Raw genomic sequence first — 23794 nt, forward strand, 5'->3', positions numbered from 1 at the left:
TCAGGTAATAAAATTCATAGGTAAATTCCCAACAAACTATTCCTAGCTAAATCCGCAAGCTAAAGATCCTCAGGAAATTCCCCAAGTATGAAAATTCCCGGGTAAATCCTCAAATAACTATCCCTAACTAAATCCACGGGTAGCTTTACATGGGGATTTTTCTGCGAATTAATAAAGGAAATTATATTATTCATTTACTTGTGGATTTACTTATGAAAGGATTCTTGCGGACAAATTTTCTCACATAATTCCCTAGGTAGTACTTTTGCGCAAAATGACGCCAAATTTACCTACAGATTTTCTTGAGAAAATGTTTTTCGTAGGTAAAATATACTAGAACTTAGGAATTTCAGATTTTTGCATGAAAATCCGTAGAAAATTTCTGCGGATAAAATCCCCATGTAATTTGATTTTTTCTAATAGTTGCGGCCAATTTTCCGCAGATGCGAGCCTGCACCTGCGGGGGATAGTCCATAGGTGCGGTATGTTGGATCAGAAAGTCCCATTTAAGCCCATATTTTCCAACTTCGAACCCCATTCTCCCTAAATCATTTCTTGGACCTAGTAACTCGTTGGAAGGGGAAAATTGAAGGTTTTTTCAAGGTAACTCATTGGGGTAAGCTTTCTATCCTTCTTTTATGATTTGGTAGTGGATTAATTAAGGATTTTCTTGATGAGAAACTTGTTTCGAAAGATGATTTTGTGACTTATAAACCCTAGGTTAGAAAGTGATTTTTCTTAACTAATCATGGATGGTTTTGAAAGGATTTTCTAGTTTTTAGCTTGATTAAGCTTGGATAAAACTATTTCTAAACGTTAGACTTGATTTCAAAACGGATTTTCAATGGATATAGTTTATGGGTTTTCTCCAAAATTGGGGGTTTTGATAAATTGATGAAATTGATGCTCATTTGGGATTAGATATGCATGAAACTTAAGGTGGTGATTGTTTAGACTTCAGGTGAACTAATTTTCCAACAAATTTCCGATTTTACCCTTGTGGGCCCGGGCTCACTTTTCTAAGGTCATTTTTGAGTTGTTTGAGAAGTATAGCAATATGGGTGTCCTTAGACTCGTATACTAACGTAGAATACTAAATCGATAGACTTTGATCGTTCTGGGGCATTTCGGAAAGGAAAGGGTCAAGTGGATTGGTTCGTGGCACCTGTTCGACTTCGAGATAGGTTACGACTTGCCTTTGTTAGACTCCTATTAGAGAACTGTATGTATTTGATAGATGTTGACGGGGAAATCATGATAGGCCTTAGTGTTACACCCCGTATCTTCGAAGAACACTTATCAAATTTGAAACATAAGCACGTTGAGTTAGGGTTAAGTAAAACCACTTTGAAATATACGAAGCAAGCATTATTAAGTATATTTAATAAGTGAAGGATGTATATAAGATATACCGGAAGGTTTTATAAGGAAATGAGTGGAAGAAATTAAGTAGTACGATTTTGGAGAAAGGATGGGTAATGTCTTGTGTGAAAATTTTGGTCCAACTCGGGGGACGAATATCTCTTAGCATATGAAGTGTATTGAAGTGAAACAAAAGCCTAAAATGAAGTTCGTCAGTCTAGTTTCCAACGCAACAAACCGCTCATCGATAGGACATCGGAGTAGGGAATTATGGACGTTACAAGTTCAGCTGACATAGCAGAAACGCGTGCTACAGTACTGCTACAGTACCGACTTGATACAATACTGCTACAGTAACCCCGACCCAAATTTGACCCGAATTTAACTCTTATAAAAAGGGTAGGAACCCCCTTTTTTCACCAGATTTTCCCAGAAATTTCCATAAAATTTAAGAGAGAGAGGAGGGATCACAAAGTGAGCCATTTTCAAGCGAGGAGTATTAATCGAAGCTCGGATAAACGCATGGATGTAATTCTAGTATGGTTTTGCGGTGGATTCAAGGTAGATATTGAAGATATCTCTGTTTTAACAAGAATAAGGTATGAATCTCCTATTATTAATGTTAATTTTGGTTAATTTATGGAGATAAAGTCGTTAAATAATTGTATAGCGAGTTGGTTGGTTGTGGAAATTGGGAAACATCGTGTGGGATGTTTTATGCTACATATTGGTGTTGGAAATGATGTGATTGTCGTTGTTGTCGTTGTTGTTGTTGTTGGTTGCTGAATTATAATTTCGGGCTAGGCATATAAACAGGGGAGATGCTGCCGAAATTTCAGTAGATTCTAGAAAGAGTTAGTTTGAGGGCTTAAGACGGGCCTATGAAGATGAGTCTAACAATAGTATAAATTTTCTTGAATATAGATTTACGAGCCTGGGAGGCCAAGCGTTGAATAGTTAGAGTTAAGGTGACCAAAAAGGTATGTATGGCTAAACCCTTTCTTTCTAAAGGTATGATTCCTTGTTATAAACCTTTGTACCATATCCATAATATCCTTGCCTCCACGAATGCTAGAAGCCTATGAATCTCATGGTCCTTACGATATTATTGAGCTTATTCATGATCTTTGAGACTACTCTTTGTGATTGATCTCGCCTCATAATTCTTGTTCTTTGGAGGTGAAATATAGCGATGACGATTCTATTTCTAATGCTATCTAAGTTCATGGTTCTCGATACTCTCATGACATTGTTGATTTCATCATACGATGGTTGATCCTTCAAGGAATGATATAGTGATAATGTTAATGCTAATGATGATGTTGATTTCATTTATGTATTTTTATGTATATATATGATTATTTCACCGAGTCCCTCACTAGAGGGCCGGGTACGGTATATATATGATTACTTCACCGAGTCCCTCACTAGAGGGCCGGGTACGGTATATATATGATTATTTCACTGAGTCCCTCACTAGAGGGCCGGGTACGGTATATATATGATTATTTCACCGAGTCCCTCACTAGAGGGCCGGGTATGGTATGTTATATATATGCATGACCCTCATCTCATAAGGCGCAGATGCATTGGTATCCTTGATTATCATACTTGTCTCCTGTCATCTTCTACTCAGACATGATCTTCATTATTGTACTTCATGCCTTACATACTCAGTACATTTTCCGTACTGACCCCCTTTCTTCGGGGGCTGCGTTTTATGCCCGCAGGTATAGACACTCAGTTTGGTGATGCTCCGGCTTAGGACTTCTGTGCAGCTGTTTGGAGAGCTCCATTGTTTCAGAGCTTGAGTTATTTTGGTATAGACCCTTTTGATGTAGACTTGTTATACTCTTAGAGGTATGTAGACATATGTGGGTTGTGTATATACGGTTTGTTCAGCTATATCGATGTTGATCGTCTTGGACGTCCCCGTGTATGGTGGCAGCCCTGTCGGCTTGCATATTTGTTATGTTTTGGTTAACTGTGACTTCTCAGGAGACAGGTTCTTTCCGATGTATGATATGATGAGTTCACAGCATGCTTTTTACAGAGTTCCACATTGTTTTCAATTTCAGTCTGATTATATCTAGTGGGTCGTATATGGGTGCCTAGGTCGGGCACTAGTCATGGCCCATCGGTTTGGGTCGTGCCACTTAGGGCATGGTTGTGGTGATAACACCACTGGTTTGTATGGATGTTGTTATGTGGGCTTGTCGTCATGTTTTGCTAATATGTGTGTTAGTTGATTAATCTATTTTTTCATTTGATTCTCATTCCTCTCATGGAAATGAAAGGCTGAAAGTAATGACTTGAATTGTGTGCAACATTTTTGGCATGTATTATTTGATTCTATGATACCCGTTGTTATATCTCACTTACCTCATGAAAAAGGAAAGTTAATAATAAAGCATTGAGTTATGATTGTTGATTCATTCATCTTTGGCATTTGATACCTCACTTGTGACATGGAATCTAGATGGATAATTTGGTCGACTCGATTTGTGATTAGCATTTGTGTCATGCATTGTAAACATCCGTGATTTGAGTTGTTGATGATTTAAAATACATCACCTATTTCATATGTGATTTGATATGATGTGTGATTTGACATGATTGTGATCTAAAATGATGATAAGTGAGAGAGTGTAGCCTCCGAAGTCTTTGCCGGAGAGCATAAAAGAGAGAGTGTGCTTGTGATCTGAGGTCTTTACCGGAGCGAGATGAGTGCTCATGATCCAAGGTCATTTATCGGAGCGAGAGAGTGCTTGTGTCTGAGGTCATTTGCCGAAACGAGGGTATATGGACTTCGCAGGTCCCCCATGAGTCATGGCTTTGAGGTATTGCCCTTAGCATGTGTGTACAGTTTGGAGAGGAGGCACGGGGGACATGGCATAGCATTGCATCCCAGTTGTATGTACATCATATCATTGCATAGCATATCTAATCGAATTATTTGTTGGTGATTTTCTTGAGTTGTTGCTTGTTTGCTAAGTGATTACTTAGAAACTTGGCGGACTTGTGGATTAGAAGCTTTCATCTAGGCTATGACCGGAGGATATTGAGATGTATTATGATTATTACTACTGTAGGCTTTTACTTGAGAAAATAATATGTGACTGTACTTGACTGCTTATCTACTCTACTTATTAATTTCTTCCCGTTTATATGCGTTATCTAATCGTTATTGGCCTATGATGGCTACGAGTACTAGTGTTGTGCTTATACTACTCTTGCTGCACTCCTTGCAGAGTGTAGAGTTTAATCTAGGTTCGTGTTCGAGACCTCGTGACTGATGCCGAGGCTATCATCAGAGCTGTTTGGGTGAGCTACTAGCCGGAGCTGCAACCCGAAGTCTCTTCTTATGCAATCTGTCTGTTTCTTTTCTATAAATAGTATCTATTTCAGTGTTGAGTCGGTATTTTTATTTTCAAAGTATGTATTCCATTTAGAAGCTCTTTTACAAGTTAAGACCAAGTTCTGGGAATTTAATTGATTAAAGTTTTCTTCTGCAATTGTTTACGTTACTACATTTATTAATTAATGTTTCAGTGCACTAAATTTTCGCACGTGGTCTTAAAAGGAAGTAAATGATTTGGGGATGGTTCGCCTACCCGGGGTGAGAGTGTAGGTGTCATCATGACCCGTGAATTGGGTCGTGACATGTATAGAATACGCACACCTACAGTATGTGTATAGAAAATGTATCATTGTTGTATAATTTATGTATAATAATTGAAATATTGATGTCATAATGTGTTTGAAAAACAAGTGCGTGTTGGTATATGGTATTTTTTTTCCTCCGGAAGTGTTGGTATATGGTCATATTAGATCAATTTTAGAATCAAATAATTTAGATCTGAAAATTAAGTTAGAGTTGGTTTTAGTTTTTAAGAACCTAAGTGAACACTTCAATACTTCAACAATAGGGAACTCATTTCTTTGATAGAAAACTCAAACTAGCAAGTACAATGGAAATCTTAAAGGTCAAACTAAGGCAATAGAAAAGATAACACGGAATTGTCACATAGAGTAGAAGGGGATGAGAAGATACACACACTAAGAAGTGGGATGAGAGGAAACGGAATTTTCTCAAAAACATTTGCATAACCCTATCTCCCTCCATGCCCTATTTGTCTACTTGAATCCCAGACATAACTGTCACATCCCAAAATACCCGCTAGACGTGATTGGCACCCAGCAAACACCACCTGCCAGGCGAATCATATATCATCCTCTTAACTATTTACAAAAGCACTAAAAGAAAATAAGTGCAGGTCCAACAACATTATTAATGATAACAATGCGAAATAGTCGCCAACCAAATCCATAATCGATTTATGAAAACCAATCAACGCTAAGATAAAAAGAATCTCTAGCCCACATCCCACGCTAAGACCATGGAGCATCTAACAGAGTTACATGAGTTTGAGTGTCGGGCATGTAAACCCAAAATAAAAGAAATAACTAGAAATAAACAGAATAAAGCTGAAATGGCTGCCTCCACGAACAATGCGGTGACTCGCCTCAGCAACAGAATCCACTCACAAAGTCTTCAATTACTAGCCTCATTCTCAACGACAGTATCTGCATGGACATGCAGGTAAGGAGTGAGTTATACATAAATATAACCCAGTAAGATCCTCGACCCGCCACTTCAAATACCCCTGGAACAAGTGTTAGAAAATACAAACACACAACAAGCACAAAAATATTATGCACATGAATATATCATTATATAATAGCAACCAAGGTCCAAACCACTGTTTATCAAATATATTATATGTCTCAACACAATTTACACTACGAACCGTCATAAGTGGCAGTTAAAGAATTAGTCAACACTATGAATCCACGGCAACATACACAATATGCCAAATATGTCAGGAAGCATACACAATGCTAAGGGAAGTATACACAATGCCCCAGTATCATCAAGAAGCATACACAATGCTAAGGGAAGCATACACAATGCCCCAATATCATGGCTCACAGCCGTATGACCTCACAAAACAATTTATAGAGAGAATTTTAGAGTATTTGAAAATAAAGTATATGCGGCTGGCCTTAAGGACCACCGATTCTGCCAAGCACACGCTCGTCCCAACACATGGACCAGGTAGACAAAACATATTTTTAAAACGGTTTTGAAAAGCAAGTACCCAAAGTTAAGTCTCACTTACCTCGCTAATGACAAGTTCCACTTTGCAAAGTCTAGAACACCCACCAAACGGCCTCCAATGACCTCAATCTATGCAACATATTGATTAACAATGTAAATTATACTAGTCGGGGTTAAATCTCAATATCCCTAGCTTTCAAGCAAAGAACCAACCCTTAATATCTCACACCTTAAACCATGGATTAGAGGTAAAAGTATTTTAACTTCACTGCTCAAACATAATTAGTGAAAATCCTGCCCAATATATTAACACTAGTTTTCCAAATAATAATCAAACTGTGTAAGGAAATTAAGATGGCTTTCAAAACATGCAGCGAAACAGCATGCCGAACAGTGATTACGAATGGCCAACCCACAGTGGAATAAACTTTGAAAGTTCTCCATAATCATTACCATATTATATGACCCTCTCATTATTAATCAATCATTGGTTCATTATAGGTCTTCTAATTGGAAAAAAAAAATGGTAGAAAACCAAAGCTGCATCAATAGAAAAAAATATATGGTTTTTTCCTTCTTTTACGTAACAGCTTTCTAGATACTATTTTCTATCTAATTCTACTGTTTCACCAAATACTTTTGTTTCCAAACCACCATTCTAATAATGAGTAATTATTAGTCCCTCATTAATGCACTTCCACAAAAGCATCACAACACCTGTAATTTAAAATTCAATGCTAACGGAACCAAGTACTCTTAATACCTGAATAGGTTAATCGTTGTTGTGCACTCTCCGTCCGTGAATCTCCCAATCTCTCTTGAGTTTACTTCTTTTCCCCTTTCTTTTCTTTTAAAAACTACAGCCAACAACTATCCTAATTTTCTACTCCATAAATCCTAAAAACTGACCAGCAAACCAGAATTAGACAATGGGCTTGGCCCACTCCTTTTAATTTTTTTTTTGATAAAAATAATATAAATAATCTTTAGGCTAAATTACCAAATAACCCTTATTTTAAAATTGGGTTATTACAATAACCACTTAATTTGGTGTTGGGCTGCTCTACTAATACTGATCCAAGCTCATTCATTACAGAACCAGAAGAATTATCCTCATAATTCATTCACTAGATTTCATTTTGCAAAGCTAAATAATCAGACTAATCAAACACTGGGGAGTTCCAGTCCTTACATGCTATCTCCTGGAGTGCAAAAAATTACATGTGAAATCCGATACTAAATCTGATTTTGGATCTGTCGCCTTTGCTGTTACTACTGAAACTTATACGGTTCATTAACTATTCTGCTATGTCTTATATGTAGTCCAGTTATTATAAATTGTGGCATGAAACTCCGATATAAAGAATGCAATGGACCAGTTGTGACACTTACGATAACAAAATGAATATATTATTGAACATTAATAGTACATATCAAGCAGAAGAGTTCTGCTTTGACACTTGAGGATGATTACTTAAACTTAGGTACTTCTAGTTGCCATTTCTCATCAATTTTATGTCCATGATTAAGCGTTCCAAGTTACAGTAGGATGATCCATTTTCACTCACTGATTTCCTAGCCAATTTCGCCAGCTGACGGGCACATTTCAAGAACTCATCCCTCCTAGTCCCCATTAAATCCTTCACCATATTTTCAATTATTTCTCTGTCACAAATGTCCTTCCTATCTAATCCAATCTACCAAACCTCTCCCACGAGCCTATTATTGACTTGTTGATCCGCATAAAATGGCCAGCATATCATTGGAACCCCCTCATATATGCTCTCCAATGTTGAATTTCATCCACTATGAGTCAAGAATCCTTCGATAGCGGGATGTGCTAAGACTTCCTCTTGTGGAGCCCATTCTGCAATATACCCGCTTTGTCCTATACCCTCTAAGAGCTCTTCTGGAATTTGATGGTCGCCAGCCACGGATTTTCGCCTTAGAGCCCACAAGAAAGCCTTTCCACTGTTCACAAGTCCATGCAAAAATTCAATGAATTGGTTTCTTGTTAGCACTGTCATGCTCCCAAAACTAACATATATTACTGATTTGAATACTTTCTGGTCAAGCCAATCTATGCAACTTCTATCTTCTTCCCAAAGACTGCTGGAAGATGTACATGATGTCATCCCCAATTTTGTAGCTACTCTGGCTTTTAGGTGCACATGGAGTGGTCCTATTGCGTATATAGTTTGGGAATGTGCTTGCTTATTTGGGGTAGTGCTGGCCCTTCAAGTTCTTCAAAACTGTTGAGAATAAGCCTGTCCGCACTCTTTGCAAGTTGAGTTGCTGACATGACCATCTCAAGATCGAGGGGTCACCAAGATTAGTTTCACCGCAGAAACTAGGAAGATCGGGAAGCCGTAGAAAGGACTCCATACCCGAGACACCGGAGAGTAGTTTATCCATGTCACTTTGTCTTGCATATATAGCACAACGAATTTAACTACGATACACCCCTATAGTGTAGAAGGATTTTTAAACATCAGATCGCCTAAAAGATAACTATAATTAACTTACCATATCCATAATAAGTGGAACTAGTTACGTGGAATGTAAAGCAGGTAACTTGTTATAACATGTTAAATTACACCGATAGCGAAAAAAAAATAATGTAAGTATATAGTATAAATTAACTCCACAACATAACATCATGGAAATCAAGGAATTAAAGCTATAAAATTAACAAAACCAGATCAACTTAAAAATAGTTCCAGAAATGGATATTGATCTAACATATCGTCAATAGAGTACCCGTTATTGGAAGGTCCCCGTATTCAATGAGCTTTGGGAGGCAAAAAAATGTCCAAAAGCAACTAGCGCTAACTGTTCTAGACAGTATGGTGGGGATGTTGAGTTTTCTTCCAATATGTATAGTAAAGCACATAATTCCGAGTCCGGAGCCAAAATGGCATATTTTTACAGCAATTAGACCAAAATAGGTTTTTTTTTTTTTTTTATACCCAAATGGGTATTTCGTTGATCATTCAACGAAATACCCCAGTTACTGTTCATAGCAGCAACTCTTTTTTTTTTTTTTTTTTTTTTTTTTTTTGCTATTTCGTGGATTGTTCCACGAAATAGCTTTTTTTTTAATTTTCTTTTTTGCATTTCGTGGAACAATCCACGAAATAGCTTCTTTTTTTTTCTTTTTTTTTTTAATTTCGTGAAAAAAATGATTTTTTTTTTACATATCATGACACAATCCACGAAATAGATGTTTTTTTATTTTATTTCGTGAATAAAAAAAGAAATAGGAAATTATATTTTTTTTTTGTTTTTGCATTTCGTGTATTAAAAAAAGAAATAGGATAAAAAATTTTCTAATTTCGTTCGTATAAAAAGGAAATTGGAAAATATATATATATATATATATATATATTATTTCGTGTATTAATGAAGGAAATTGATTTGTTTTTTTATTTTTTTTGCATTTCGTAATCTAATGAACGAAATAGGTTTTTATTTTTTTTGTATTTAGTGAATAAAAAAATGAAATAGGAAATTATATACATATATATACATATATATATATATATATATATATTTTGCATTTCGTGTATTAAAAAACGAAATAGGAAAATAAAAAATAGGAATATATATATATATATATATATATATATATATATATATATATATATATATATATATATATATATATATATATATATATATTTCATTCATGTACCAATGAAATAGGATGAATATATATATATTTTTGTGTTTCATTTATAAAAACATTTATATATTCACGAAATAAAAAAAAAACTTATTTCGTTTTTTAATAAACGAAAAAAAAAAATAGTTGTAAAGTCAAGACATAACTTTATTTTAAATATAAATATAATTCTAAAAAATATAGGGAGAAAAACTAGTTGTAAAGTCGTCAAACTTTAGATGGTCATAACTTTGCGCTCGGACGTCCGATTTACGCGATTTGTTTTTTGATTTTGGGTATTTTTCCGAGATCTATGCACACAAACTGCCGCAAGGCGGTTTGGCCGAGCCGATTTTAAAAAAAACGCCTTTTATCACATTCAATTTCAATTTTTCCCCAAATTGGCATGAAATTTTCAGGTTTATTTACTTATAAGATGATGATACGCAATAGATTTCAACGTAAAAATCCAGGGATAATGTATCTGTGAATGTCAATTTCACTTCTGCGGTTTCAATTTTTGAAAATAAAGCTGACTAATTTTCTCGATATATAAAGTTGACTAAAATAACCTTACAGTTAAACACTAAGTTTTTTGAAAAATATATTTTAAAAAAATTAAAAAATGGCTTTTAATCAATTTGGAATATATATATATATATATATATATATATATATATATATATATATATATATATATATATATATATATATATATATATATATATATAAGATCAATTTCAAAAATATATAAAAAAAACTGTTTTTTTTTATATTTCGTGGATTGTTCCACGAAATGCAAAATAAAAAATAAAAAAAAAAACAGTTTTAAATTAAAAAATAAAACAGTTTCGTTAATATAAATAAAACTGTTTTTTTTTTTTTTGCATTTCGTGGAACAATCCACAAAATATGTTTTTTTTTTATTTTTTATTTTGCATTTCGTGGAACAATCCACGAAATATTTCATTGGTACATGAATGAAATATATATATATATTCCTATTTCATTTTTATATAAACGAAATGAAAATAAAATTATTTTCCTATTTCGTTTTTTAATACACGAAATGCAAAATATATATATATATATGTATATAATTTCCTATTTCGTTTTTTTATTCACTAAATACAAAAAAAAAAAAAAACCTATTTCGTTCATTAGATTACGAAATGCAAAAAAAATAAAAAAATAAATCAATTTCCTTCATTAATACACGAAATAATATATATATATATTTTTTTTTTTTTTTTTTTTTTTCCAATTTCCTTTTTATACGAACGAAATTAGAAAAAAATTTATCCTATTTCGTTTTTTAATACACGAAATGCAAAAACAAAAAAAAATTATAATTTCCTATTTCTTTTTTTATTCACGAAATAAAATAAAAAAACATCTATTTCGTGGATTGTGTCATGATATGTAAAAAAAAAATCATTTTTTTCACGAAATTAAAAAAAAAAAAACAAATTTAAAAAAAAAGCTATTTCGTGGAACAATCCACGAAATAGCAAAAAAAAAAAAAAAAAAAAAAAAAAAAAGCTATTTCGTGGATTGTTCCACGAAATGCAAAAAAAAAATTAAAAAAAAAGCTATTTCGTGGAACAATCCACGAAATAGCAAAAAAAAAAAAAAAAAGAGTTGCTGCTATGAACAGTAACTGGGGTATTTCGTTGAATGATCAACGAAATACCCATTTGGGTATAAAAAAAAAAAGACAGCCTATTTTGGTCTAATTGCTGTAAAAATATGCCATTTTGGCTCCGGACTCACATAATTCCATCGGCAATAATGCATGTAAGTGGTGGCCTATCAAATCGACCGGCAATGATCATCTCCATAAGTCGTGGTTTCGTGACAGTGTTAATAGAGTTAAAGAGATCCACTATGCGGTCACCAGTTCTTGGATGATCATCTGGAAGCCCATCAGGAAATGTTTCGAAGTGTAAATTGGGATACAAATGAATGTCAGTGTAACTGAAAAGACGATTATGGGTGAATTCTGAGTTGAGAAATGTGACATGCAAGCCCCCATGACAAAGCAACTCTGCAAACTTGAGCATGCAGTTGACATGGCCCTGCACAGGGAAGGGAAGTATTAAGACATGACAAAGGCAAGAAGGCTGATCCACGTAAATTTTTGCAAATTTAGTAATATCAGTTAGATTCTATGGTATTTACTAGTATTTATTACAATTTTAATAATTTTACATATAAATTTATACTCCGCGTCGAAAGTTAGGGGTCAACTAAACCACCACTTATTATAATACTAGATGGCCCGTGCCCGTGCTGAGCACGCGCGTATGCCCAACATTGCTGGTCTTAGAGCAGAACAAATTTAAAATTATAGCACTCATACGAAAGTCAGTGTATTACAAGCCAATCTGCTATAGTTTAAATTTTACGGTAGAACACAAATTCATAACCAAAAACGGTTCACTTAGAAGGGAGTAGCCACTTCCATAAATTTAAACACAACACATCAACTATTTATATGAGCTTGTCTATAATCTATTGATTAGTCAATCAGAACTGAATGTTTCATGCTTCTAGAAATCTCTTTTAGCAGCATCAAACTAATGTTGCACTAATAGTTTCTTTCTTGTTTCTGGATGACTTTAATGGTAGACCTATCAAAACCTGCACAAATAACACGAAAAAACAAAATAAAGAAATCATCAAACTTGAAATTGAAAAATAAGCTCAACCTTTTAAGTGAAGTTGATCACCCTTTTATTCCAACCAGCAAAATCTTACATTGAAGTTGAAGGCAAGAAGCAATATAAATCACATCTTTATATTACACAAACCATATATATAGGGACTTTATTAACATAAAAGAAAGGAAGACCGACCAAAGAAACAAACAGCTGGAAGTTGGACTTATATTTGTTCCACATATACCCGTATCCAATACTATACCCAACACTGTACCATGGAAGATGATCAATAACCTTCAAAATCTCTTCCATATGAGAAGTACATATTAAGTTTATTGTCATTCAGATAAGATCGAAAATTTCTCTCAATGTTATATCAAAATAAACCTGCTTAGTTTTAAATCATTTGCGGTTTTGGTCCAGAATGTCAACTATGTAAAAATTGCGATGTGCTAACAATATATACCAAATGTCTTCTATGCTTAATAATCATTCATTACTAATGCAATATTCCATACCTTATAAATTCTTCAAAACCGTACTCAAATACCCTAGCCGACAACCCCCAATTTACACTATTATCTTCTGGTGCCTCCTTTAATATTTCCAATCATGGTGTGCGTTTTTCCACTTCCAATCTACAAAGTTCGAGTCTTTTTCACATTTCGATGTGAATATTGGGCAGTACTGCTGAAAGCAAATATTGGAGATCTTAAGCCATATAACTGAGCAACATACTTGGCCAGGGACAAGTACATGACTATTGTAGACTCCCATGTAATTTTACACTGTAGGTACTCCAGTTGCTTAAGGAAATGTAGATCTCTTGTGTTTCTAAATAAATGAAACGAGACCACACCAAAAATACATGAAAAAGTTAAGACGATAGCCAAGAAAAGCAAACCTAAGTAACATTCTCATCTGCAAACATGTCAAATGTAAAACGTGATTTTGTATGCCCTGTCCAAGTGATTGTCTGAGAGCTTTCTTCTCTTGCACATTTACGCCCTTGTAAAGATATCTCAGAGTTACTCAAGGAGCGTATTCTTACAATAACAGAATAACTTGCATAAATCACTCAAACAGAAGAAACCTATCTCATGAGTAATTTAAGTTCAATCGGAAGATATAGCCAAAAAACTACACTATATAGGTTTTGTCAAACACCATACAATCAACTGTTATTTGACTGTGAATATTTGGACCGTATCTGAGAATATTTTGCTTTTTAAACATCCAGTTTATTGAAACTCTTGTATAAATTTTGAATATACAAATTTGTATTCATAAAATTAATGAAATGATTGTATCCTAAATGGAAACTAAGATTATACTATTTTGAACCTTGCACCAAATTGAATAATTCTTTGGAACTTAGAAAGCCACCCAATTTCTGAAACTACAACTACGCCTTAATCCCAAAACAAAATTAAGGAAAAGGAATTGTAGCTTACCTAGAATGTTCACTTGACTAATAGAACATAAACACCTAGATACTCACTCATTCAAGCGGAAACAAATTTTAACGAAATTCTTCCTATTTTCTCGAACACCAAGTACCCCCCCCCCCCCCCCCTCTCCTCTCTCCTCCTCCTCTTCTCTTTGTCCTATTTTGCTTTATAATTACTCTTTGGAGACAGAATAACAAGAACAAAAAGAGAGTTAGCTCCATTACGTAAGTTCTCTCTAACATAAGATCAGGGAGCTAATAGATTCCAAAAGATGATCACTAAATTTCAAGTATGTTTCATATGCATTGTGGTTTAATCAACTATTCATGACAAGAGGATAACCTTGCTCTCTAGAAAAGAAGACCACCTAACATTGCTCAACTGGCACAAATCATCCTAGAGAAAATAAATAAAAGACAATCCATTTACCCCAAGGAACTGGGCAGAAATTACCTTTTTCATGAATATTTCTGTCCCAAATTCTCTGAAGGTTAAACTGCTACGACAAATCTTTTCCAGGGATGTATGGCGGAATAGTAGAGAGCAGAAGTAGCCTTGGTAAATGCCGGAATGCTTGGCACAAAAATAAATTTGAGAAGTAAATACATGTAGAAGGAACATTCATATTTCCCACGAATCGCTGCTCTAGAAAACCTCTTTGTCATTTAACACACAGATTTATACGAATTCTTGTGGACTTCACAAGAATCCACCATCTGTAAATAAAATCAAGCAAGTCAATTGACAAATACTTGTGTAAAGTTCCTTGGAAAGCATAAGAATAGCCTCCACTCAAATACTATCTGATTCCCAAAACTTAGAATGAGACTAAGGCCTCATTTGTTTGCACTAAATGGAAGTCTGAATTTGAATGGTTCAGACCTTGAGTCATTAAGTTGCATTTATTTACATTAACATCTAACCACTTATTTGGTCTGACTATGTCTTAATCATTAAAATCTTAAATAAAGTCTGAATATTATTAAGAGGTATTTGCTTGAATAATTTTTATCACTGGCTCTACTCCACCACCCACTAGGCACCCAACCCTTCACTAACCCACCCCCCCTATACCAACCCTCACGACCCACCCCCGACCCTACCCCCCACTCATGACCAATACCAACCCAACCCCACCTACCCACCCCCTACCTACCCACCTAACCCCCACCACCCACCTACCCTACCTCAAACCGGCCACACCACCACCACTCACCCCCCCAAAACCCTCCCACCACCACCCACCCCCACCCACCACTATGCACTTACCCCACCCACCACCACTACAAAGCATCTCCACTGTTACTAGCGAACATAAATGTTTTTTTTTTGTCAAATAATATTTTTATTTTATTAAACTTGTATTTCTTTTCTAATATTTTGTTACTTTTTTATTTGAATTGTATATTTATTATGTTTAAAAAATATGTTATACACATTTAGATGTTGAAAAACAAACAGTCTTAATCATTCAGTATTCAGATCTAGAGACAACATCTTAATCATTCATATGTGTCTTTAGATTTAGTCGTCTTAATCTTAATGAAAACAAACGAGGCCTAACAAAGCTCCACAGCTCATTTTCTTAATTGCCAATTGAGACAGAATGTATACAGCGCAGTCAACCTGCACATGTTAAGCTTTAAAAATCGAACTACTTATTAGTGGGTAAAATTTTTACCCAAAAATGCTACTGTGATAGATTCTATGGAAGTAGTTTAACTTTGTGCGTCTAATCAATCATTAAACTCGTCATATCGTTATCCCACACAAATCCTCAATGCACACCTAACTGCAACCAGTACATTTACTTTGCAAAGAACTAGTCGACATGATTGAGTAAATTACTTCAATTTACTTGCTAAACTACTGAAATATTTTTTTCTTGACTGTCAATTTTATTTTTCCATCACTTCATTTTAGTCTTTTAACGAAAATTCAGAGAAAACTAAAGAGGAAAAGACAGAGAGACTTGTACCTGTCATAACACTAGTAAATTGCATTCTATTATTTTGCGTGCTCCACTAAATGAATCTCCCCAACATTGCAACTTGTCCAAATCATCTTTCGAAATTTCCCCATCTCTGACAATAGATTTAGCGAAATTCCACTCTACTTAAGAACAACTAAATATATGAACAAGAAGCAATAAAATGTGTCTCAAAACTATGACAACAGCCCCTAATTCAATCAAGATTACAAGGTAAAAGTACCTTATGTCTAGAATTATATAAATTAATCAAACGACGTAAGATAGCTCACAGTAATTAATTTAAAGTAATAAAAAGCTAGCGTAAACTTGTTTGTAAACAAGAAGATTTTCACCAAAAGCTGGTCAGGCAACTTAAAATCATGGAAATAAAATATCAGTTGCCAATATAATTGAAATGAGTTTTTCTTTCTTTTATTCAGATAGTGAGCAACTGAGTTTTCATGGCATAAGTTTAGCCTCTTTCCTCTTGTTTCTTCTCTAGTGAGATGTTGAACAAGATAAGCAGCACTAATTGAGTCGCTATTTAAACCTTTCTACTCTTTGAAATTAAACATCGGGGTGCTAAAATAACAATAATTTGCACACACAAGATCCAAATCCGTTACATATACTCTATGACTATATTTGACTGTTAGTCTATGATGTTAGCCAATACTATGGCTGGTCATGTTCTCTTCTGAGCTTCATATCTCCTCAGAATTTCAAAGGTATAAACAAAATTTAAAAAGTAACTGAGCTTACCAATAATGTTAAGTGCTCAACCAACCATATAGAAAATGCTACCTGCGAAGTCCAATAAAAATCAACTCTAAAAACATGAGTTACAGAAACACATGAATCCAGAAAATATAGACAAGTCAATGGAATAACTCTAGTTCAGTGCAATTTCAATCAATTCACAGAAATAAGAAAGGAATTATCACCTCAACCTTAATCCAAGAAAAAATGGTCGTAACATTAGACAACTGTAGTAGAGTTCATATATCGTAACATGCAGTTAAAGAATAAGATTTATTTTGTTGTACAACAGGAGAACACATAAGATGAAGAGCGGAAAAGCAATATGACGTTAGAGACTTAGACGGAAGAATTAACTATAGGTGACCTTTTAGTCGTGAAATTAGTATAGGTGACTCATGGGGATCACTTGAAAGCAAAACCCAATTAAATTTGGGATTAAGAAAATTGGGGTCCAAAATATATTTTTTCAAACTTCTTAATCTTTTACAAAATATAAAAAGACCCCAACTTAATCCAAAAAACCCACCAAACCCCTTCTCCTCCTCCCACCCCTCACCCCCCCCCCCCCCCCAAATTTTTTTATTTTAAAAAAAAACGTTTTGAGTTTTTTATTTGCTTTTTCACCAGCAACCCCTCTCCTCCTCCCACCCCTCCCCCTCCTCCTCCCCCCTCTCCCCCCCACCCCCATAATTTTTTATTTTTTTTTTAAATTTATTTTAGGCCAAACCAATCGACAGACACTTGTAGTCGTCCCCTTCTTTCACTTGAGCACCTAAAGTGACCTTTGTTCCATTTAGACTGTTACGTCCCGTATTTTTATACATTGGGACAATCCGGATTAACTATGATAATTTAAGGCCTAGACTATTCCGGGATTTGAAGTCAGGATTTTTGACCATTTGATTTTATTCGGAGACATAAGTTGTATATAAAATTGTGGGCATTGAACACTTAGGAAAAATTGGGACCACAACATAAAATTGGAATTAAAAATATTGCCCAAAAATGGCCTTGTAACCGTGTGGTCCACAAAAAGGTCCCACACATTGTGTGGCCAATTTTAATTGGTCCAACACATTGTGTGGGCCAAAGGTAATAGAGATATTTTGGGGGCTTAAAAGATGACCTTTAAGTCATCTTTTCTCATTTCCACTTCAACACTAGAGAGAGAGAAAAATCAAGACCTTGGAGAGCAATACTCCCTCCAACCTCACGGCTTGGACCATGGAAATTCAAGTTCAAGTTTTGCCTCTCCAAAATTTATTCTTGGGTACAAACCCACTATTTTGAGGTCCCTAAGTAGCGTGGAGGTGTCGTTGGAGCGATCAAGTCCTTCATTCAAGAGATTCCAAACCCTAACCCATTTGTGGAATTGAAGGAGAAAGGTAAGTTTGCTCTTGTTTTATGTGTTGTGAACATTTTATTCATGTTATGGTATGTTAATATGGATGGAAATTATGAAATATAGTATGTTGGAAGTGGGGTTGTGTGATGGGTGTTCTAGCCGTGAACATGGGTGTGGAAAATGGAATTGATGAATTAATTCTTATTTCATGTTGATTGTTGTAGAGTGAAGAAATAAATTAGAACCATCTATATGTACATAGGTGGGTGTGGCCGTATATATGGTCCCAAATGTTTGGCAAAGAATGAATTAATATCTCTTAGCGTCGTAATGGTTATTGTGGTGACTTTTATGTTGAAAATGAGAGTTTAATGTCCCAAAATTGATATGGTAAATGTGCGGACTGATTTGGAGATTTTGGTGCACTTAATGTAATCTTTATATATGAGAACCATTAACATATGTATATGTGTAGTGTGGACGAATGTGAGTCATATAATATGCCGAAGATCGCATTATTATCGCTTAAGCGCTTTAGTGTCGTCGTTACGAATTCTAGTATGGAATTGAGCATTTAATGACTTAAGATTGATGTTGAGATTATGCGGGCTGTTTTGAGGCTCACTGTGCGTTGATGTAATTTGTATATTTTATGAAAGTCATATTGTTATATTGTGGATTGTGACGCAAAACATGACTTGAAAATGAGGAAAAATGAAAAGAGGGCTGCTCGGCTAAAGGGGACTGTTTTCGGCCAACAGTGGAAAAATTTTCGGATCGTTGGAAATATTATGTGAATTGTTTAGAATGTTCTTGAATGTTGTTAGTATGGGTTTGGGTTAATAATCGAATGTATGGGCGATAATGTGGCTTGAATGTAAGTCGTCGAAACGAATATTTGGAAAGTTGTTGAAAGATGTAAAAGAAAGCTATTAATGTTGTTTTGCCTTTCGAATTGGTTATCGATGTTACTAGGTTGGTTATTGTGGTTGTTGTTGTTGATTTTGAGCGAGATAAATTCTCGGGATGGCCTATTTACAGGGGAAGTGCTGCCGAATTTTCTGTAGAATTTAATGATTAGTTTGGAATGAATGGCTTAAGTGCCCATAGCTAATGTTTGGTATTCGTTGGCGTAATTGTAGACCTTGGGGAGCCCGAGGCGTAGATTGGGATTTACTTAGATTGGCTATCTTGGAGTGCGTTCGAGGTATGTAAGGCAACTTCCTTTCTTTTTGGCATGTCTTAGTTTTTCATAGGCTAAATTAGAGCCTTAAGGAAATTCCAAATCCGACATCCGAGCATGTTATGATCCGTATATGTTCTTTGGCATTCTTATGCATGATTTGATGAAATATGAAACTTTATGTATTCGAAATAATCGTTCTCCGAACTTTGCACCAAAAGGGTTTCACTTTAAAGAATTCGTAAATTTTGAATGTCATATCTTTCGTATAAATGCTCGGATTGCTCCAATATTTTTATAAGAGTTTGCATTATGTATAATGAGTATGTTTTCCATAAGCGGGCCCAACTTGGGTAAATTCCCGTCCGTGGGTCCCGCGACTTCCCTTTATGTAATTCGGGAACTTTTGAAAGATTAGTATAACTATTATTTTGATTTTCAAATATGACCATTTTGCTTATGTTTGAATTTATGAAAATGATTTTATGCATATGACTACTCACGACTCTATTCGTGCATTCTGTTATTCCTTTCGCCCAGTCCCGGGCCGGTTCTGTTATCGTGCGCGTTTTGATACACTCCGGAGTTATGCTGTGTTTATGGTTCACCGAGCTACTCGCAAAAGAGGGTCGGGTTCCACTTATATTTGGTGTTATGTTGTGCATGGCGTTATGCGGTGATGTGATATGTGACGGGGATACGGAGATTTGAAACTTTCTGGTGTTATGCTGTGTTATGGCGCCATCGACGGGCGGGCGACCATATTCTTCTGTACCCTATGCATGACTTACATGTTTGAAACTAAACATTTTGATATGATTGGATTTGCACTTATGTTCGACACTTCTGTTTCTTTTATGTCTCAGGTTTGTTTTCTGTATATTCTGCTTTGCATACTTAGTACATATCTCGTACTGACCCCCCCCCCCCTTTCTTCGGGGGGGGGGGGGGGGGGCTGCGTTTCATGCCCGCAGGTACAGATGCGCAGTTTGGTGATCCACCAGTTTAGGACATCATCCTTTGCTGTTCGGAGTGCTCTTCTCACTTCAGAGCATATGTTTTGGTATACAGTTTCGTTCGTTGTGTATGTATTTGTTCAGGGGTACGGCGGGGCCCTGTCCCGCCATATGATTCAGTTGGTTTGTTTAGAGGTCTGTAGACGTATTTGTGGGTGTGTGTGCCTACTTCTGTTCCGATGTGTTTGTATGATTCTATTCGTTATGGCAGCCTTGTCGGCGTGCATTTGTATCTGTGTTTTGGGCCGTTGTGCCATTTGACAGCCTTGTCGGCTTTTGACATATTTGACAGCCTTGTCGGCTTTTTGGACATATTTGATAGCCTTGCCGGCTTTTCGATATATGTATATGCTTATGTTTGTGTCAGATACAGTTGGATACAGTTTGAGACGGCATATAGCAGTTATAGCCATATATGCTATTTGTATGTGATTCGATATGGATAGGTACGTTTGGGTGCCCAACTAGGGCGCCAGTCGCGGTCCACGGGGCTGGGTCGTGACATAGACACTTCAGGTGAATCATTCCTATTTCACTTAGACACTTTTTGCACCGTTATCGGAGCAAAACCAATACCAAAGGGGGTGCCACCTCATTGCATACCCAACCAGCCCAAAAGTTCCAATTTTTAATGGTCAAAACTCTACGAATTTACAAATTAGTGAATTTACAATTAAAATGAGTTGGCACAATTTAATTGAGTTGACACAATTTAAATGAGTTGGCACAATTTAATTGGCCACTTAATCCACGTAGGAGACGACTGGTGTTGGTTTTGCTCCGATAACGGTGCAAAAAGTGTCTAAGTGGAATACGAATGACTCACCTGAAGTGTCTAAATGGAACAAGGTCCACTTTAGGTGCTCAAGTGAAAGAAGTGGACGACCACAAGTGTTTGTCGATGTGTTTGGCCTTTATTTTATTTTCTTTTTCACCAGCCGCCCCCTCCTCCTCCTCCAACCCCTCCCCCCCAATTTTTTTTTTTTAAAAGTTTTGATTTTCTTTATTTATTTTTTCATCCCCCTCCTCCTCCTCCCAACCCTCCCTCTCCCCCCGCTCCTTCTCCTCCCACACCTTGCCCCCTAATTTTTTTTTTTTAATTTTGATTTTTTTTTGTCAGCCCCCACTCCTCCTCCTCCCCCCATTTTTTTTTAAATAAATTTTTTCTTTTCTTTTTTTTTAAAAAAAATTTGATTTTTTTTTACCAGCCCCCACTCCCCTTCCTCGCCCCCAACACCCCCCTCTCCCCAATTTTTTTTTTTTTAAATTTTGAAAAGTTTTTCCTTTTGTTTTTTTTGCACCCCCCCCCCCCCCCCCCCACAAAATGATTTTTCTTAAAAAGAAGTTTTGATTTTTTTTTTTTGGTTTCTTACTTCCCCCACCACCCAAAAAAAAATATTAATTTTGTTTTTAAAAAAAAGTTTTGAAAAGTTTTTATTTTTGGTTTTTTGCAACCCCCCCTCACTCCAAAAAAAAAAAAATCTTCAAAGGAACCTTTGAAGATTTTTTTTTTTTTGGTTTAGGAAAAGTTTGGATAAATCCAGGTTGTTGTTGTTATGTGTTTGTAGTGAAATAAATGGTTTTTCTGTTGTTGTCCAGGTATGGTTCAGGGTTTAGGAAAATATATTCAACAGATAGTTTTTTTGTTCTTGTCCTGGTATTTATCTGGTTCCTTTTGTGGAAGATAACCAACAGATTTGTAGTCACAGTCTGAACTTTTTGCTCTTGATAAAGCAACATCAAGTTGATCGTGTGAAAAGACAGGTTCACGTAAATAAATTCCTACGGAATCTAGTGTCTGACCTTGAGCTTTATTTATAGTCATAGCAAAACATAGTCGAACAGGAAATTGTGTTCTCTGAAATTGAATAGGCAATTTTTCGTCTGGTGAACATAACAATGGTATTCGAGGAATAAAAACATGTTTACCTTTAAAGTCACCACTTGCAATTTTAGCACTAATAATATGAGTTTTGAAATCAGAACAAATTAAGTGTGTACCCTTCAGAAGGATTTAAATTACGTAGTAGTATAACTGGACAATTTTGCTTTACAACTAACTTATAAGGAGGCAAACCAGTAGGATTCAAAGAATGGAGGAAATCTTCAAATTGGCTTTGATCTTTTGGCTCTACAGTTTCATCAATTCCAATGAATGTCACGGCAGTTGTAGGAAACTTATCTATGAACATCTGATTAATTTCGTTTACGAAATCATTTTTGGTCGTTAAGATAACACGTGATGTTACGGAGGATGTATCAGACATGAGCATCTCTAGATTGGGATAAACAGTTTTGAATAAAATATCTAATGATTCTTTCTCATTCGTAAAAGGAATAAGAAATGATTTTGGAACCTCGATTTTATCATGTTCATTAACTTCTTCTCTTCCATGTCCAATTCTTAGTAAATACTCACAAAATGCAGGATCTTTGCATGCACGCATATTTTGTGTCAAACGGAATTTTTGAAGATGATCCCAGATATTTGAATACAATAAACATTCACGTATGAAATCCTTTTTTGCCCCGCTTTTCACAACAGGTAAAGTCTGTCTAAAATCGCCTCCAAAAACTACGACTTTTCCACCAAATAGTGTATTTATACCCATAACATCTCTAAAGAGTGAATCAAAAGTCTCAACAAGTTTTTTCCTAGCCATTGATACTTCATCCCACACTATCAGTTTTGCATCTTGAATTAAAAATGCAAGTGAACTCTGTTTACTTATATTGCAACAGTAATTTTCACCTACATCAATAGGAAGTTTAAAACACGAGTGAGCAGTTCGTCCTCCAGGGAGCACTGAAGCTGCAACACCAGAAGTTGTTGTGGCTATAGCTATAAATCCCTTTAATCGTACAGTAGCTAATAAAGCGCGGTATAAGAATGTTTTTCCCGTTCCTCCAGGCCCATCAATAAAGAATGCTCCTGGTTTATTTGAGAATATTCTATTAAGTATGGTCATGTACGCTTGTTCTTGTTCTTTATTTAGTTTTTTATATAGTAATAAATCTTCTTCAGTTACAATTATGTTTCTTTCTAAATGGGTGTCTCTAGCCTCTTGCATTATTCTAGAAGATGTAATATTTTCTGACGTGAGTTTAAATTCATTGATATTCCATCCCATTGAATGCAATATATCATTTATGTGGCTTAGAACTAAATAACGAATGTTCTTTGTTTGTATGTTTGGTATAGCTGTAAAGTCTTCAGACATGGAGCTTTCAAATCTTTCCCATAATCCTTTTGG

The 23794-nt window shown here is 35.4% G+C and overlaps 1 protein-coding gene, 1 long non-coding RNA gene and 1 pseudogene across 2 annotated transcripts; 1 reads left to right on the forward strand and 2 right to left on the reverse strand.

Moving 5' to 3' along the window:
• Positions 1–7751: 7751 nt before the first annotated feature.
• Positions 7752–15123, reverse strand: LOC132637567 (7-deoxyloganetic acid glucosyltransferase-like; annotated as a pseudogene).
• Positions 15124–18172: 3049 nt separating this feature from the next.
• LOC132599177 (uncharacterized) lies at positions 18173–21014 on the forward strand. Its single transcript, XR_009566778.1, has 3 exons — positions 18173–18381; positions 19484–19548; positions 20499–21014. It is a non-coding gene; the product is annotated as an uncharacterized LOC132599177 (long non-coding RNA).
• Positions 21015–22167: 1153 nt separating this feature from the next.
• On the reverse strand, positions 22168–23509 carry LOC132613812 (uncharacterized). Its single transcript, XM_060328065.1, has 2 exons — positions 22602–23509; positions 22168–22498 (listed from the first exon to the last, which is right to left on the reverse strand). Exons 1-2 carry the CDS (start codon positions 23507–23509, stop codon positions 22168–22170), a joined length of 1239 nt encoding a protein of 412 aa, XP_060184048.1.
• Positions 23510–23794: the final 285 nt, after the last annotated feature.

The sequence above is a fragment of the Lycium barbarum genome, chromosome 1 (assembly GCF_019175385.1).
Source record: "Lycium barbarum isolate Lr01 chromosome 1, ASM1917538v2, whole genome shotgun sequence".
NCBI lineage: Eukaryota > Viridiplantae > Streptophyta > Magnoliopsida > Solanales > Solanaceae > Lycium > Lycium barbarum.

What these genes read in the sequence shown, in the direction of transcription:
- LOC132613812 (XM_060328065.1), bottom strand. Translation starts at nt 23,509, where the DNA reads ATGACCATACTTAATAGAATATTCTCAAATAAACCAGGAGCATTCTTT. An exon ending in ACTGGTTTGCCTCCTTATAA is followed by an intron (nt 22,499 to 22,601) that starts GTTAGTTGTAAA and finishes TCATATTATTAG; the next exon opens with TGCTAAAATTGCAAGTGGTG.